The sequence below is a fragment of the Stegostoma tigrinum genome, chromosome 7, assembly GCF_030684315.1.
Source record: "Stegostoma tigrinum isolate sSteTig4 chromosome 7, sSteTig4.hap1, whole genome shotgun sequence".
NCBI lineage: Eukaryota > Metazoa > Chordata > Chondrichthyes > Orectolobiformes > Stegostomatidae > Stegostoma > Stegostoma tigrinum.
The window spans coordinates 68810352-68830150 of NC_081360.1; the positions used below are offsets into that span (position 1 = coordinate 68810352).

Genomic DNA, 19799 nt, shown 5'->3' on the forward strand with positions numbered 1-19799 from the left:
GTTAATTTTGTGCTTGACATGTTTGTCTCCCACTTTAGACTAGTCAATTTTTCCCACCTGATTTTGACTGATCAGTTTTTTTTAAGATGAGTTGCATGTTAACCCTGTGCAAATCAGATTTCCTATTGATACCGTGCAAAATGGTGAGTTCATAATGTTCCCTTATTTTTATATTTTATTAATAGGCCTTAAAGTCATCAAAAACTGGCATTGGGGCTTTCCAGGGTGAGCACAAAAAATCCATTCGTTTTGAATCCTTAAAAAAAGTAATTTGTGGTACAAGCCACAATTTGCTTAACCTGTTTGAAAGCAAGGCATTCTTTTGTTAGTAGAAGTACTAAATTAGGACCTTGGACTTAGTAGAAAAGATTTTTCTTCATACATTCTTCATTCATTCATTCAACTCGAGGCTAAATCCCCACAAGCTCAATTGTAGCATTCACTTGCGACTGGGACAGCACAGCAAAGTTGCAGAATTCTCATTTATACGACTTCAATTAATTCGGTGTGAGGCCAGCCCATTGAGATCAGCAGACATAAATTATGCCCAATTTAAATGTAATTTAATAGATTTTGAGTCAGTTGAAATATGGCCCAATGTTTTAACTATGTATACACATTATGGTGGTGTGGGAGCGTTTAAATCTTGACTATTTTACTTATTCTTACATCTTTGCCCTTTCCCTACAATCCATACCAACATATTGAGGACATGTAACAGCACCAGAAATAGTAAGAATTGCAGATGTTGGACTCAGAGATAACACAGTGTGGAACAGGAGGAACACAGCAGGTCAGGCAGCATCGGTGTGGGGGGGGGGGGGGGGGGGGGGGGGGGGGGCGGTGCCCAGGAAAGTTGACGTTTTGGGTCAGGGCCCTTCTTCAGAAACGTTTACCCAGGCACCACTGTGCTAATATACTCAGCGAATAATCACCCAGGAAATTAAGATGGAATACGGGAAAAAACTCTTTGTATTGAGAGCAATGTTCTAATCTCAAAAACAGATCCAGCTCTTCTCCTGCGATTGAATTGTTTTGGAAATCTAGCACAAAGCACAAGAGGCAAAAGAAGCAACTAAACCTTTTGTGTCACAGAAATGGCTGTTTCCGGGAGCAAAGATCAGTAAAAATGAGTCCTATTACATTCAAGTTGAAAGAAGAACATTCACTCTTCAGTTAACATACAAAGTTAACTCAAACATCAGTTTAGTGAAGTAAAGGGATCTTCCTCCATGTTCAAACAATCACATTGTTTAGCATTCTGCTGGCCTCAGCAGTCACCTAAGTCTGTACTATTTAATCAGATACAAGAGAAAACTCACTAAAGATAAGGCTGAACTCAATTTACCTGTAGGATTAAAAATCATTTATTAACAGATTTGATCAATTTCCATTAGTTCTTATTTCTAGTTGATTAGAAATCTTTGCGCAAATGATTGTTGCATTTAATAACATTCAATAGCATCACTGTTCAGGAAAATGCTTGATATGAATAGAATGTCTTACCTTAGAACAAGCCCCAGTTGTAATTTCACATGTAGTAAGAATGGAGATATTTTGAGGTCTGTTCAGCCAGTTTACAACTGTCTTTGTATTGCTGACCCACTTTACCATTGTGATGTAATATTCCCTTGTAAAGAAATTCAAGCTCTAAGTTGGTAAAATGTAGCTTTTTTTTAAAGCTGCTTGTAAATATTTTTAAATGTGGCAGTATAAAATGTATTTAACAAGCTCAATTCTAAAATTAAAAGAAACCGCAAATCAGACAAAATACAAAATAGTCCCCCATTAGAAAAAAACACTATCAAGTGTAGTTTTTCAGTACATTTCCTTAATATTTATGGCTCATTGGTCTAGCAGTATGATTCTCGTTTAGGACATCTATACATTGTTGACATGTGAGGGGTGTTCCGGTTCAGCTTGCGGACGAGCCCAGCTATCTTTGAATGGCACAGTGGCTCAGTGATTAGCACAGCTGCCTCACAGTGCCAAGAACCTGGGTTTGATTCCACCCTCGGGTATTTGCACATTCTCCCCATGTCTGCGTGGGTTTCCTTTGGGTGCTCTGGTTTCCTCCCACAGTCCGAAGACTGTGCAGGTTTGGTACAGTGGCCATGTTAAATTGTCCATAGTGTTCAGGGATCTGTAGATTAGGGGGCTGCATCTAGGTGGGATGCTCTGAGGGTCGGTATGGACTTGTTGGGCTGAGGGGCCTGTTTCCACATTGTAGGGATTCTATGATTGCCTTCATTTTGGTTGTGCTGACTCTGTGGATGAGCATTCCCACAATTTTCTTTATTATGAAGATGTTTAATAATGTGATAATGGACAGATAATCTGTTCTTAATGATGTGGTTTGAGGAATAGATAATCACCAGCACAATGAGGATAACTCTCCTACTCTTCATCAGAATAATGTCACCGGGATCTTTTACATCCACCTGAACAGGTAGGTGGGGCATGAGTTTAATGTCGTAACTGATCGATAGCACTTCTCAAAAGTATGGTGCTCCTACTGTACTATGTTGCTTCTTTTTTCATTAGACATTTCCATTTTGACATAACAAATCATTAATAGCAGATCATCAGTTGTCATTTTGGCACAGGCACTGTTCACAGCTTGATAGTTTGGATCCAAGCAACAAACCAGATCGTTTATTAGTAACATTCCTGCTGACACAAGAAATAAGTAAGAATTGAGACTTAGAGAGAAAAAAATTGCAGGCTATGGCTTTATTCAAATGAATGGGAAATGTTGTAGATTGTAGAGTACAGAGCTGTTAACTTTTGCCTCTTTGGCTACGCTGACCTGTGGGTTTGATATCAAGGAGCTAGATTTAGTGCCAATATAAGTGTGAGCCAAGAGAGTGAGGCAAGAGTTAAATCAGCCATTAAAAGAAGATCTTGATTTTCATTTTAGTCTCTCACAGCTAGCACACACTTCTGTCTTGTTTCCTAAAGCTGAGGAGCAGGTTAATCTTGGCAGCTAAACTTCCTTTGTAGTGTCATGATTGACTGACAAGACCATTACATCAACTTGAATGCAGTGATGGGAATGATCATCTGCTCTAGTGTGTCTATCATTTGACAAGTTGTTAAGGTAAAACTTGCACAACTTGCATACGTTATTTGGAACTGATAGAGCTCGCAGAAGGATAGGACTATGTTAATTATCCTATCAAGTGGAATAGTGATAATTATGGAGATGGTGCTCTGTCCTCAGAAGTATCTCGGCATAGACAGAAGTCATAACCTGTTCTTGTAGCAGCAGATTGATATACTGAGCCATTGCATTACAGAGGATCTGAGTTGTACTTTAAAATTCTTCATTTATTTTCTATTGACCAAGCTTAACTTTCAGTATGAGCTTTATTTGTGCTAGGAACTTGCTTGCGCAGTTGGGAAAATAATTAAATCCATTTGGTTTAAATTTGGTTCATTCTGTGAACTGTATAACAGTCAATCACAAGTAACATTGACATTTGGACTCATTATCTTTGTGTCTGAATTTGGTAGGACAGAGTAAAATCTGAGGGGAGAATGAAAGTAAAAACAATGAAGATTAACTGATTAGATGGTCATAGATTCCAGCTTAAATCACCAAACGATCAAATTATATGTGCATCAAATTTACGACTGAATGACCCCTCCTATGCCTTTAACAAGATGACCAGTAATAATTATTTTTACATTTGTAAAAACAGGGTGACTGTGAACCTAATCTTACTTGGACTTGAAATTTTCTGGTGGCATCAATTCAAGGGTGTGAGTTGGTCCATAAAGGTTCACAACAAACAGCTTGACGATTGGATTGACTTGTCCTGCCTGATAAGAAATAAGATAATTAACCAAATACACACTGAATGACAAATGGCAACACATCTCCAAAGTACATAATTGGATGGTTAACAATTAAATTTTGAAAGCGGCAGCTTCTTATTTTACCAAAACCTAACTAACTTATATTTCAATGAAGGGAAAATATGGCATAAAATTTGATTAAATTTAGTTATCCATGCGAAGCAGTGAGAATTGATGAATCTGAAACGCCTCTCTGCTTCAGGTTGTATCAGACTGTCTTGAACACACACCTTCAAAATAAGAAAGGACAAGGACTAACCTTTGACAATTATGTGACACAAGGATTCATAGGATGAACAGCCAAGCAAAATTATAATCTTTTATTACCGTCTTGGTGCAGGAGCTCACAGAATCCACATTGTCCTTCTGTTAAGCCTAAATCCAGGCATCCTACATGTCTTTCAAGATAACTAAGTAATAAAGGATAGAACTACAACCAAATCATGGCACAATTATAAGCTTTGTGCACGGATGTAAACAGGACAAATATGGATCACCAAAACCAACAACCACAGTTTCAGTCTGCTTTTATTTATAAATGATGTGTTATAATTTCTGAAGCAATGCTCCTTTAAGAACCCAACCTGCAAATAAATCAAGTATCTGAATGTTATCGCATGCTCACAGGCTCCCCGCACAATGGCATTTAAGGCACAGGATGTTTCTGGAGATTATTTTATACTTTAGTTGTAAATAGTTGTCTTCTCTCTGCTACCTTACACTCACTTAATCTCTGCTACTGCAAACTCCTCTCACTTAGGCTCATAGTCTACCACTATTGTATGTGACATCTACCCTCTTTGCTCTCATCTACCCAATTCCTCTGCATTGACCCCTTGAGCCTGCTCACCCTGCACTTGCTACTATGCTGCCCACACACTTTTGTGGGACACACCACCACCCTTCTCCCTCCTGCGCCAGTACTATCAGCTGTGCCAGCCACGTTCTGCTCACTGAATCACTTCCTTTGTCTTATTACAAAAAAAAACTCATAATAAGCTGGAGAGAGCCAAGGCAGATGGTGGGGTGTCTGACGTTCGATTCCTTACACCCTATGAGGAAAGGGTTCTGACCCTGGCCAGTGTGGACTATGACTGCCCATGTGGTGACGCCAAAATCTTCAGGTTCTGACAACTATAGAAGAAGCATTGGGCATTGCTGTGCTGCTCTCCTACTATCACTCTTGTGACCACACTCAACATGGCTGAGCATCTATCCCCTTTCATGACTTTCTCTCTTTTGTCTTTTGGAGATACCAGTAACATCCGCACAGTCTCTGCGATCAAGAAGGCGACTCCACAAGATATCTTCCCCTGTGCCTCTGAAGAAGAAGCTACAGATTCGTCAGAGGATACACTGATAAGTTTGCCTCCTGAACCCTCCACCAAATCAGATACTGACACCTCAGTGGGTACTCTATCTCGACTAGAGCTGGGAGCACATTCTGGTGAGCGCATCACTGTCATGTCTCTATAGCTGACCTAGGATGAAACATCCAGGTCAGTGGCACTTAGGAAACTGCTGGAGCCAGGAACCTTCTCAACCTGAGGGACGAGAGGACCCCATGGTGTCAGCAATGAACAACCTCAATTAAACACATAGGCATATGTAAGACCAATAGGCACTCTTTTCGGAGACTTAAACAATTAACTGAAAATTCAGAGGACTCAACCAATGCTGTTTGCACTATGTTGCCTTTGGCATGCAAGTATCTGGCTGTCTCCATGGACAGGTTGCTAGGAGCCAGGTCCAGAAGCCTTAGAGTCTTCTGGATATATGTGCAGACTTGTATTCCTTGAGCACCAATGGCAAGTTCACATGGGAAAAAATGACTTTGAACTTGATCCAGGTGCCCCTTGCTCACAAGAAGACAGACAGTGTTAGCAGTTACCAACAGAGGAGAAGCCACATATCGCCTTCAGAAGCCTTCTCTAGATCATTTCAGAGGTGGCCAAGCCATTCGCCTTTGCTCTGCCTGCCATCCTCATTCCTGTGGAAATTCAAGGAGTGTGAGCCTGCCTCTGGACAGGGCACTTTCAGTACATCTGGACTCTTTAGCCACAAATGCCCCTGACCCGACCAAAATTTCAAAGTCAACAGGATTTACTTGTAGGACAACATTCTCCACCCCACTTACAGAGCCTGGGACTGCACTGAGACACTGTGACAGGGAAAGGAAGATGAATAGGCACATTGGTGACACAGAAGAAACTTCATTGAAAATGCATTCTTAAATTTGTAAATATATGTTCATTGTTCATCGTCAGCTATGTGAGCAAATGTCACTCTAGCTTCAACTACAAGGTTAAAGGTGTAGAGTCTAGCGATCCTTAGAGCTGTATGATGTTTTATGGTTGAAGATGTGAAAGGAGCAGCTCCTACACCATGTGCATGCTATGGAACCTTGGAAGGTGATTGCTACTTTGCAAATAGGCTAAATCTTTCCAGGCTGCAATACATTGCTTTTGCATCGAAGCTATTACCGACATGATTCATTATGTTGCATGATGTGGTTAAGAGTACTTGGGGCCAAAATTTAGTCTGCACACAATAAGTCAATGTCAAAGATACACAATAGTGTTTTGTGTTCACTGGTGTCTTCCAGCTGAGGCTACTAGTGGTTCCCACATCCCAGTAAATAATAAGGAATAAGAACTTAAATAGTTACTTGAGTAAATTTAATAATAAAACTGAAGGGACAATAATAGGCTGACAAGTTCCCTCAACCTGAGCATTTCACAGAAAATCAATAAATTAGTTGTAAGCTTTTAAAAATGCTGAGATCTAGAAAGGTCCCAAGACTCTGGACAGCAGGCTCAAGGGGTCAAATGGCACACTTCTGCTTCTATTTTATATGTACTCATAGGAATGTTTCTTGGGGCCTTTGGAGAACTCTCTCCTTCCCTTACATGATTCAGCTGATGCAGCTGTGATTTGCTACCGCATTTGACAAGTGGAAGGGAAAAGCAAAGGTGCAATATTACATCAATAAATAGACTAACCAACAGATACAAAAAGGACAAATTATTCATCACCCTCCAAAATTGAAAAATACATATGTCGTACATTTACCTTTCCAAGTTGAAAGATACTGTATATTCATTTTCAAGGCAAACAACAGAATAACACTTCAAGTTGAATCTTGTTAGCAACTCCTAATAAGGCTAAATTTCAGTTCAACATTCCCTAATTGTATTATATCCCCTTCAAGATAAAGATCCAGTAATAATGTGCTAAAAGTATTGATCCAAATCTCTTCAAACACCAGTGACTTCAGGAAATCTTTAAAGCTGTGTGAGTCTCATAATTATAGGTTATTTTACTGTGTGGGCTTATTACTTGGACTTATTCTGTTAGGAGCAGTCAAAAGATGCAAGGTAAATGCAAGGCACAAAATACTTCATCAAGACAGAACTGAGTGGGAAACCAATTATTATTGATGCGATTTTTCTAGCTATTTTCATCCCTTTACAATTCAATTTTCATAAATGCCATTTTCTCCTGCATATTACCAATTTGGACCCTTATTCACAGTTGATACATTCAATAACATTCAGCTGTGTAGGTGCTGCACAAGAGACTTTCCTTGTGATCATCACAATTACAAAATAAGCAGATAATTACTGAAATTATTATTTGAATTTCAAATCAAAAACAACCTGTAGAAAACACTGAAAATTTAGTTTGGAGAAACAAGTCCTGATAGCTTCAAAGTGTGAATTGTTATAACAGATTTAAGGAATTAAATTTCCAAGACCATATCAAAGACAACATAAAACATGTCATAAAAATGAGCAACAGACTGAATCAGTGTTGAGCATTGTGACTTAATAACTGGGAAGTTTGTGAAAATAGCTCATATTATGACAATGCTGTTCAGTACATTGCCACTCTGTAAATCTAGCCTTGTGAGATACTTTGATTTAATTCACATAGTTCCTGCCAGCTATATCATTTTTAGCTTGAACATAAATCCAGTTTCAATATCTTAAGTTCTTGGAAAACTGGGAGAAGCACTCCCATGATCAACAGATTTTGATAAGATATTAACCTTCGTAGGCTCCTTACATATAGTACTTTGAATATAGAATTGCTGTGTCTTCCTTCACTAATAATCAGCAAACATTTCAGCAGTTTTCTTGAAAATCTTTAACCTTGTATCCAAAATACTTTTGTTGACCGCTAATTCTGTTTCAAAAGATTTGAATGGAATCTTGTGAAAGGGGTTTCAGCCACTGACTGGAGAGCTGCTCAATGCTTCTGCTGAAATTGGAGAAGGCCAGCTATATCCATCCTGTGCTGTTCAGATGTGTAATGGGCTAGAGTTGGGTTGTTACCCACAATGAAGGGGTTGAAAGCTTATGAAGAACAGGAAAAGAAATAGAGTTAAGGCACCAAGGGGATGAGTTACTTATTTGATTTCCTAGTTTTAATGTTCTTAAGTCCTACTTACCAAGAGCTGTCTGCTGCTCAAAGGCTGACAGCTATTCTGCACTCAGCAGTGCCACTGGGGAGATTGTGGTGCTGTCAGTACAACACATCAGATGAGAGATTAATCCAGACCCTGGCAAGGTCTTGGTGTTGGGAGTAAAGGGGCTTGGCCGGAAGGGCAGGGGATATTCCCAAAAGGATCTTTATGCCTCACTAAAGAGGTTTTGTACTCTTAATTATGAATCTAGAAAAAGATGGACACAAAGAGGCCAATTTGTTCATCAGATCTGCCATGTTCTGTCCAAGGCAGTGATTAATATTATCAAAACAATAGAAAGAGAGTGGGAGACAGAAATATATGGAAGATCTAGAAAGGAGATAAGATGATAAGGAAATAAGATCAAGAGGTAAATGAAAGAACCTAGATCAGATGAGAGTGGAATGTAAGTAAAAGAGGAGAATAAGTCAAGAAAATCAGGATGATTCACAACCAAGATGATAGGGGGCTTTCCAAGATTTCACTTTCTCATTTTTGGGATATGCATTGTTTAATATAAGGTCTTATATTATGGTGCAATTATAACTCAATTATGACACTTCTATATTATAGTTAACTTGATGTCTCCATGCCTCCTGACCAAAGTTTCATATTCATTGTTATGGATTGGTTAAGATGCAGTTTATATTCTGGATGGAAGCAATTCCAAAATCTTCCACCTTTAACATCAATTTTCCCAGTTAATCATTTTTTAGCTTAAGAAATGGAACATGACCATAATGTGCAATTGGTAGATTGTAGGTATTAAATAAAATGAATATAATATTTGTTTATATTTCACAGGAAGTCTGGTGGGACTATTTGTGTAAGAAGTTTTACGGATCACTTAACCAATACTCATCTCTTCTCTGACATCAGATTAAATTGTTCTTATTTCATTATCATTTGTAGAATCTTAATTCAAATAAGGTGGCTGCAGAAGTTATTTCCTGTAGAACCACCTCAAAAAACTATTTGCGGAAAAGAGTTTTAATAACTTCTTGTGTAAAGCCATAGGGATGCAACACTTTTTTTTAACTCTTTGTCAAGCCTCAGGCCATTTTAGCATAATCTAAGTCTACAGGCCCTCAATTTACACACTGTTTTTGATGCACGTTTGGATTAGATCAGTGTACTGTCGGTGTAGGTATCAGATGGAATCCATTTCCACAAACTGTAACACAGTGATGAAGTTCTCAAACAACCTGAGGTCTTCCTTATATGTGCTTGCAACACTGCTGGAACCTCATTATCCGTGTGTATCTATCCCATGACCTCAGAATATTCAAAAAAGCACTCCACAATTAATGAATTCCTTTTGAAATTCTGTCACATGTAGTATAAAGAAAAGGTAGCATGTAAGGCAAAGTTTCATCAATAGGAATGACCTAATGACCAGATAATACCTAACAATGTTGAAGGATAAATTATAGCTCTACCACAAAGAAGGATATCCCAACTCTTCTCCAAATAGTTCCATAGAATTTTTTACATCAAGTTTTGAGAACAGCAATGGATGTGAGCAACCCACCCATTCCCCCAACCCCAACCACCACTCCTATCCCAAATCACTAAATTGCATTTCAATTGCACCAAGCATCCAAGAACATTGTCGCCTTGATGCAATGCTTCAGAGGCTTCCAAAGATCTCAACAGAGATGAGGTCTAGGGTTTGTGCTGCAGGTAGAACCTTCCATGGTAGTGAGGGTGAGGGAACGTTTCCAGACAAAGAATGATCCAGAAAGTCCTTAATGGCACAGGATGTGAAGGAGGACTATGACCCCAATTGCTATGAAGCTGGAAGAAGGCTATAGCAGAAAAGTGGCTCAGTTTTCAAGATTCACCATGCCTCGAAGCTGAGTCACTGGCCATTAAGATCATGTGGAACTTGACTGCGCACTAGAGCCGCTTTTCCAAACATTGTCATCTGCAGCTTCCATCAAGAAAAGCCCTGCAGTGATGGAGCATTGGTGACAAATGCAGGGCAGTGATACCTGGAACCACCCACACCCAATTAAAATCCTGCACACGGGTGGTTTGTTCATGATGGCCAATTAGCAACTGTGGCTGGGAAGCTGAATCAAGTGTTATTATGACCCCTGTGATGAAACAAGAAAAAGTTAAACTTTGGAACCTGGAATGTGAGAACTCCGCTTGACAATTGGTGCTAACCCAGAAAGAAGGGCCTGCTTTCATTGGAGTGAGATAGTAATGCCCAAGATTAACATTACTGCTCTGTGTAAAACCCAGCTGTCTGGGTAGGGGTGGCTGAGGGACGCTAGTGGAGGGTATACATCTTTTTCTGTGAGGGAAAGTCAGACTCCGACGCTTGCATCTACATAGGCTGTTTTGTTATGGGGGCAGGTTTGCCATTGCATTGGCTGAAATGAATGATTTTTGCTAATCTCTTGTGAAATGGTTGGTCCTCTCAATTTAGAATTGATTCATGTTGCATTTAGACTTCTGTGCCACTCAACATCTGAATTATATTCTCCATAGTCAAAATCTTCCTTTGACTGTAATAAATCAGATTCATCAGCAAATCCAACATCAATTCTATATCTTATTGAAAGCTGATCATAAAGTTTAACAGACACATTTTCCCACAAATCTGTACGGATAATTAATTACATTATTTATGGTTTTGTTTAATTCCTGTATTAAATCTTATACTATTAAAAATCTCTGTTTTAAAGTTAAAGTATTTAGCAGAATCTTGCACAACTTAATTGAAAGTGCCAAAAGTGTCCTTATTGCCTTGGTGAGCTTAGCCTCATCTGCTACAGTCCCTAATGAGTACTAATATATAATTTATTGTTCAATGTCTGATTTAGTATCTAGTTTGGAAGATATCTGAATCTTAAAAATAGTGTTTTCTCCAAGATGTCCAATTCTGTATTTTATTTGGACCATCGCCACAATTAATTCTCAATGTTGTTTCTTCTACAATATATTCCTAAGGTGAGTACTTTAATTAATAAACAAATTTTGAATCTTTGTTGGAAATGCTGCTTTGGTACACCACCGCACTGAATAGTTACTTCTTGCAAGTGGTGTCAAACTGAGGATCCTACCCTCTCCAGTAAAAATGAGTGACCCTATTTTCTGCTTTTGCTGCTTCTTCTGAATGAATTCTGCTAATTGTGGCCTTCATAAATGATTTTTTTATTATCTTAAGCTTTCTACTGAATGAGTCACACTGCCTCTGGCCCTAATAAATTAATCCCATATCCTTTCTTTTCCAGCAACTTTGTTTTTGTTCCTTGTTTTAATCCCATTTCCTTTGCTGGTTGTTGAATAAATCACACTGCCTGCACATTTAACAAATGATTCTCCTCCTATTAACGACATTAACGATTGTTGTTCTTTGCAGCTTTATAAGATGAATCCCATTCCTTTAAAAGGTTTTTCTCTTCACAGATTCTGCCATACTTGTTATCTCAATCACACACAGTATTCTGTCTGTGACCTAAACAATCTTTTATAACGTTTTAATAAGACTTCCTTACTCCTATATCCTATAACTCAATAAATGAAGATAACCATCCTGTATACCTTCTTGACAGCCTGTTTCACTGTGCTGATGTCTTCAGAGAATTATGGGCCTTACACCAAGGTCCCTTTGTTCCTGATTACTCTCTAGGGACCTACAACTCATTGTGTACGTTGTTCCCTTTTTAGCCCCACCAAAATGCATCATGTCACACTTGTCAGGATCAAATTCCATCTGCCATTCCTCTTCCCAATTTACCAGCTAATCAGAATCAGATTGTTGCCTGAGACCATTCTCCTCACTATCAACAACACCATCAATTTTTGTATTATTTGTAAAGTTAATAATTATACACTCACATCCAAATTGTTAAGGTCCAATAATTGTAATGTATGACAATTGACATCATCTGAGCCTTAGTTGAGGAAATGGCATGAAGGACCAGAGCTTGGTCATCAGTGTGGTGCCCTGTGATCCCTGGAAACATTGAGGAACTTATTGCCAATTATCAGACATGTGCCGTCCACAGGTCAGGAACAGAAAGGTACCTTTGATAGTTATCAAATTCCCACCAGAACATGGGAACAAATGGGAATGCATTTGATTGTTTATCATGTAAAGACTTACCCCGTTGTTTTGATTATTTCTTCTGATGAATTAAGGTTAAGGAATTGCATCAGAAACAGTTACCTATATTTTAAATGACAGTTTTGTGATACCTGGAGTGGTCATTTCAAACAATAAACCACAATTTGTGAATGAGTGCAGTGCAGGGTGAAAGAAAGCAGGATGAGACAATAGTTATGAAGATTGTGCCCTAACATATATTGCAGCTTCTTCTTTACACCAAGAAGTAAAATTATAGACCATAAAACTATGACAGACACACCTGCACTAAAGGAATGATGCTGTTCACCACAAAGTGAATAACTCATCCATGTCAATTGTTACAATGATGTGTTATGGTCATGTTCATCCACCTGAAAACGTCTGTACTTGACATTTTGTTGCACAGATTGACTATAATCAATCATGAGGAATCTGCAGTATAGCCAGGGAACAGCCTGGACATGTATTGATAAAGAAACCAGCACATTTTTCAGAAGATGTAGAAAATAAATTCAGTTCAGCATAAGAAAAGGTCAGCATTGTGATAAGTCATACAGTTCTATTATTGTTTCTGGCATCTACAAAACATTTATTTTTCTAAATTATAACTGCTAACTTACTCAACCTTCTTGAGCAAATAGTCTTTCCTAAGTGTCAGATGTTTTCTACCAGTTGACATAATGACTTGACCCTCAGGAATTCAGCATATGCTGAGCCCTCTCAGGAAGATAATGAAGGGATGACTTGTGGCTGACAAAGTACACTATTCCTGTCAAGGACAATGATCCGCTAGAAGTTTCATGATAAGTAGCTAAGGAACATTGTACTGGAATGCATATTTTGATCAGTGTTGTAATGGATGGAACCAATAGACCGTAAAGGAGAGCTTCTGATGAAAAAGGAGGAATGTTCCATGCTTGCATTATGCTGCCATCTAAAGAGACCTTGTTAGTTTGCTGGAGTAGTCAACATCACTGTATTGGATGCAGAAGAGCATTTGGTAAGGCAATCGATGGATCATATCACTGACTGCTGGCAACAAGAATATCAGATCCTAATTCAAGATATTTGTTTAATTCAGTCTACTTTTGTCACAATTCCCATGATTCTGTCTTCTTAACCTTCAACTTCCATAACATCCTTCACTTCTGTGCCCTTTCTGGACGATTACATAAAATCTACCGCAGAAGCGTAGGCCTGGTATATGTTAGTGTTTGTATGCCATGTAGACTTCCATTCTAATGATCACATACCATCTTCCCATACATTGCTCAATCTATTTTTTCCTCTGTGCACGCCAAGCCTCCTCTTAATTACACCAATTGCTTCTGCATCAACACACCACACAGGAATAGGTTCTCACCACCAGTAAATAGTGCAGGGAAAGAAATGCCTGCAGGGAGAAGTCGTTGTTTGGGGGAGGGGGAGAAAAGGAATTTATTAAAGGTAATGTGTGCTCCTCCCTATCCGAGACCCACACAAGTTGGCCAGCCCCTGAACTCCACCCAAAATTAAGGCAGGTTGGGGAGTGGCAACTCAAGCATGGACATATCAGTCACCATAGGCCCACTGAGTTGGAGAGAGGAGGGAGAAGTTGGTGGCAGTCCATAAGACTCGGCCATTGGGAACATTGGAAGAAAATACATCATTCAGTTGTTGCTGCCTTGGAATGGTCTGTCAACAAAGGCAATGGCAACAAGAGAAAATGAAGTAAAAGGTAATGCACATGGAAAATGCAGTAAACTAGAACGAGCATTACGACAATTCTCACAAGATGTTTTCTGATGGTCTATCTTGGCAGCAAAGGGAGTGCTGCAGAAATGTTGATAAAATGGTAGAAGCAGCATTTATTCTGTTTTTCCAGTCTGGACAGCTTTTCTCCCAAAATTTCTGTGGAAATCCAGGTAAACCTACCTAGAAACTCATACCTGTTTTGTCTAGTGCAAGACATCTGTAAAATTGTTGCTATAACTTTTAAGTAATTAAGTTGATTGGGTTCAGATTCAATAAGTGAGCTGTCAGGTTACTGCTTTGTGTATCACCTCATGTGATTAAGCAATGAATTTCCATACTCGTATGACAGATCAAACTGTAAACAGAACAGAAAAATATACTGGAGTCACACATCTGTCCTGCACTTTGCTTTTGCGAGGTTAGATCATTTACTTATTAGGCATACTTCTTCATGTGACAGGCTGTATCCAGTTGTGAAATAATATAGAGATTAATGGGTACCTACAAATTTATCAAATTGAAGAACTCTGGGAGGTTATCATCAATCCCAGGAACACTACAGCAGAGTGTAATGAATGTCTGAACTTTAAGTTACTGGCTTGTTATATAACCACACTAAGGTAACGGCTTTAATTATCATTAAATTGGGAACTAGGACTGGGCTTATTCATATTATGTTTCATTGTAATGTGCGCTTGTTTTGTCTTGATCCCATGTACCCTTTACACTCACTATTTTCAATGTGGTTTAATAACTCTGATATTACTAGGCCACTTGTATTGAATAATTATATCAGCTATTGTCGAAAAATTCAATTGTCAGTTAGTATGTTATGGAATTGGTGAACACAACTTTATAACATTGAAATGAACTACAGTCTACTAATTTCAATGACATCTTGCAATTTTGAAGGACTAGCTTCCACATATTAGTGACAAATTGATATTTTGCAACAAAATAGCTCCTTCCCAGCTATTACACAACATTGAAAACCACCACAAGATGGCAGATTAAGTATGGTTCACAATGAAAATTGTTTTCCACAAAAGTGTTTAATTCTTTTTGCCAAACCTGTATGATCTATCTTTCAATGTACAAAATACGCTTTAATAAAAAAATCCACCTTGTAGTCATGAATTCTGAATTAATTTATAAAATAACCAGTGTAGTAAATCACAGTGCAATCTGCATACTTTAACTTCAATGACCACCTAATCAGTACGTTCAAGCAGAAGTACATTTTACATTTACCTCCACGGTAGTCATTTTTTTTTGTCAGCTTCAAGAGACAAGAAAGCATGCATCAGGACTCTCAAGAGACTCCGTTACTCTGAGACAAGGGGCATCATTATTGCAAAGCGTCTCTGGACCAGCACAGCTGATTCACACACTCAAACCACCTCAGAAACATTGAGTTTTGTAAAGGCATACAACAGACACCAAGGATATGCATATGAAAAATACTAACTGATCTTAAGTTAATATTTCAAGGATGTTGCTTCTTCTAGACATAAAGGAATTGGCCCATCCTCCAAAATGTTTATCTTTTTGAAGAAGCCTCCAGTAGGTAATTTAATTATCACCATTTAGGGCTAAACACAGGAGCAACAGGACTGACAAACCATGCGCTAAGTTTATCTTCCTTTTTGAAAATGTGCTTTCAGAGGTTCTACAACTGGAGCAGATCCCCAGTTTGCATATCTTATTTTAGTTTCTTGAGTGTTTTGAGTAGAAGTGTTGGGCACCCACAAAAAGGCCTGACTGAACATTGAGCCAGATAAGCAAATGGATGGTCAGGTTCCCTGACAGATTTCACAATGGCTGCCACCACTCCTGCCCTTTCTGAGAGATAGGCAGCCAACAGCAGAACATCACTCATTACATTTTAATGGGTGAGAATGCAACCTTACATTGACTGAATTTATACATAGCGAATAATCTGTCACTAATGCACTATAATACTTAAGTTATTTCCCATAGGGTCACATGCAATATTCCCTCTAACCTTCACAGCCATGAAACTGCTTCAAGATTCTGGTTACAGGTGTCGATGTTGCACACTGTCCTCAGAGATCTGCACATGAACTTCGGAGATCCATGCACCGAGAAAAATAAAGTGATTATTTGTAACGTGATACTGAAGAATGTGATAAAGTTTTATTGAACCTTCTGGGATTCACATATGACCATCGCAATCACAAGCAAGTGCATCAAAAACAAAAATTGCTGGAGAAACTCAATACATCTGGCAACATCTGTACAGAGAAAAAGCAGAGCAAATGTTTCAAGTCTGGCAACCCTTCCTCAGAACTGACGGTAGCTAGAACGAGGTGGCATTTATTCTGAGAACAAGGAGTGGTGGTGGGGTGGAGTAGGGAGAGAGTGGGTGGAAGGAGTAAGAGGGTAGGTGGAGAATGGAGCTCTGAGAGAGAGAGAACAACATTTAAAGACTCAAAGGGATGGATAGAAGTATGGTCAAGGGACCACAAGCTGGTGAAAATGTATTCACTGTTCCGAAAGCAGCCAATGTGATAACAGGGCCTGGGATGTGGGATGACTGAAGAACATGGAAGAACGTGTTCATGTTCTAAAATTAATGAATCCGATATTGAGTCCTGAAGACTGTAGGTTCCCCAAGCAGAAAATGAGATGCTGTTTCAGCTTGCATTGAGCCTTGTTGGAGCACTGTAGCAGGCTTAAGGCAGAAATTTCTCTCCACATACACTGCAAGACTTGTTGAGTTTCTCCGGCACTTTCTGTTTTTGTATCAGATTTCCAGCATCCAAAGTTTGTTTTTCTTTTCTACAGGCATGTACATGTTTGGATTCATGTTAAGTAATTTGGATGCAAAACAGATTGCTTCCCTCAGCACACCATGCTGTGAGAGGTCAGAGTTTAGTAAATTAGAGACTACAAGCTTTATACCATTCAGTCATGTGGCACAGTATGGTGATGAGGTGTATTATACATAATATAAGATCCCCTTTCTCCTAACGTAAAGAATCCATGACAGGTACACATTCTTATACATGGAATTCCTGCAGTGTCAAAACCCATCGAGTCACACGGATCCTCGAAGAGTATCCCACTCAGACCCAACCCCCACCCTATCCTAACCCTGCATTCCCCATGGCGAGCCTATCTAGTCTGCACATACCTGGACACTATAGGCAATTTAGCATGGCTAATCCACCTAACCTACACATCTTCAGTTTGTGGGAGGAAACCGGAGCAGCTGGAGGAAACCCACGCAGCGCAGAGAGAATGTGCAAAATCTGCACAGACAGTTGCCCGAGGGTGGAAGTGAACCCAAGTCTCTGGCGCTCTGAGGCACTAGTGCTAACCACTGAGCCATAGTGCTGCCAGAACATGTACCATCAACTCAACAGTTATATGGATACGTTAAAAACAGCATTAATAAGAATAAGAATGCAAATTTTGATGTAATTTCATCTAAAACAGTGATCATAAACCCATCCAGAAAGGTGTACGTTTTTCTCGGTTGCTCTTGGTTCACAACTTGGTTGCCTTGCAGTTGGTTGCTGTCGCTCAGCATCATTGTAAAACCATCACTGGCAGAGATTTTTTGTTCATTCTCTCCATGCATGATGAGTGTGTTGTATAATTTTCTGTGTTGGTGCTCTTCCTTCACAATACGGCACTATGGTCAATGATGTCTGCATATGACCTAGACTGATTGTATATCTTTGACACCTTTGCGAGTTTCCAATTATTTGTAACTAGATTTCTGACTCATGCTGTTTAGTTGTGGTAGTTCTCCAGCTGCTAACTGGTTTCATTCTCTTCCGTATTAGAAGAGGAGGCCTTGTGACTCATCACCCTGAGTGTGGTTTGAACTTAACATATGGTTACTATGATGAAATCTATGTATACTACCACCACTGAACCTTTATATTTTTAGAATGAATTAAGGGTTAAATAGAAATTTTAACAGCAACAGTAAAGAGTGGGTTTCAATTAATAAACCTTATGTGAAACGAACTTTGTGCATGGTAGAATTTAGTGTTTGAAGGAATCTGTAAGACAAAAGACGTTAGTGCTAACAAAAACATTCTAAAGAAACCTTAGAGCTAGGAGAGATTTAGAGGCAAAAGGGTGATAAACACTGAAAGGTGAAAATGACAACATCTAGTATAAGAGTGACTATTCCCCGTCTTAGTGAAGGAAATGATAATGACATTAATTTGTGACCTAGAGTGGACATCTGTTTCTTATGTTGAATAAAGTGAGTTTGGAATTTGAATAGTGGGATAGTATGGTGCAATAGCTTTACAGCATAAAGGTACTCCATTCTCCTGTATTATTCAGTCTTTACCAAAAAGCAGATTGAAGAAATCCAAGCTGAATGTGCACATTGGCATCATTGTGCGATTGATGATCAATTCCACAGCAATAGTGTGGCTTGACCAAAAACTGTAATTCATGCTGGCTTGCAACTATGGCTTTATGCGGAAGCCCATTCTCCAGAAAGGCATCAATGCTATGACAGTTTTTCTTACACTGAAATTTTTTTTGGGAAGTGTTGACTGGAGAAGGGACAATTACTAACCTGATTTCACCTTTCCATGAGATCTTGTTAAAAAAAAATCACACTCAAGCCCTTCGCAACAATGGCTGGCCACACAGTTGTTATTACATTCATTGGATTTTTGGCTGTATGACACAATTTGGAGTCTGTGAACCCAGAAGTTGATTTGCACCTTGAGCTGTTCCTCAAGTACTTTCAAGTTCCTCCCTGGATCTTTTTTAGTCTCCTTAGAAAGACCAGATGTGTACATTCAGTGAAGCACCTTCTTGTAGATAGCAAGTAATGTCTTAAGCGATCTCCTCTTGGGATCATTAATATCTTCATCTGCAAAGTAAAGCTACATACATTACCTAAATAGCTGTAGTTTGGTGAAGATGTCAGTTCTTCAGAAGGGATTATTTGTAACATGGTATCTATACTCAAAGGCTTACCTTCCATTTCTTGTTGAAGATCTGTGACTTCTGTTTTATTGAAGAAGACGACATGCCTTATTCTTTCTTCTTTCTTGGTTTATTGTTCTGTCCTTCTACTTTTCATTCATTTGGTTCTATTTTACTTTTAATTCTGAGTTGTTGGTTTGGTTAAGAAAGTTTGAACATGGGTCTATATGATTAAAAGATGAACATGCTCTGTAGCAGATTTTAACCACTAGAGGAAGTTACATTAGGTAAGGAGTGATGACGTTACGCCAGCTTTGGAACCAAATGGCAAGAAATAAAGCAGTGGAAGTAACTGACCACTGCAGACTTGTAAGCTGCTCTAGTTTGTAAAACTACAATCTCATGCTTAAAGTGTTGCTTTTTGAACAGGAGGGTTCAGTAAATAAATTTATAGTAATGTTTAATTTTCAATGCTAGATTTAAGCCTGTAAGAAGCTTTGTAGTTGCAGATTTTAGTTTTACATGAGGAAGCAGGCTGAAACTTCAGTTCTTATTTTAGTAATGATGACAGAGGGCTTATAGCTTTGTTCCTATCTTCATAACTGTATGACTTACAATCAGTATGCTGAAGTTTATAAGCATTGATTTAAGAAAAAGCAAGGAGACTTTAATAAAATGAATTCAAAGTATTGAATTTAAAATAGA

General features: G+C 38.7%; 1 protein-coding gene across 2 annotated transcripts in view; it reads right to left on the bottom strand.

Moving 5' to 3' along the window:
• Nucleotides 1–19799, bottom strand: part of LOC125453891 (inactive dipeptidyl peptidase 10-like) — a 1598661-nt gene that overhangs the window by 122234 nt on the left and 1456628 nt on the right. For both annotated transcript variants that reach the window (XM_048534000.1, XM_048534001.2), the window contains exons 10-11: nucleotides 3728–3825; nucleotides 1507–1630 (exon numbers count right to left, since the gene is read on the bottom strand). In XM_048534000.1, coding sequence (XP_048389957.1) covers nucleotides 1507–1630; nucleotides 3728–3825 — 222 coding nt within the window. The remainder of the gene's footprint in view (nucleotides 1–1506; nucleotides 1631–3727; nucleotides 3826–19799) is intronic.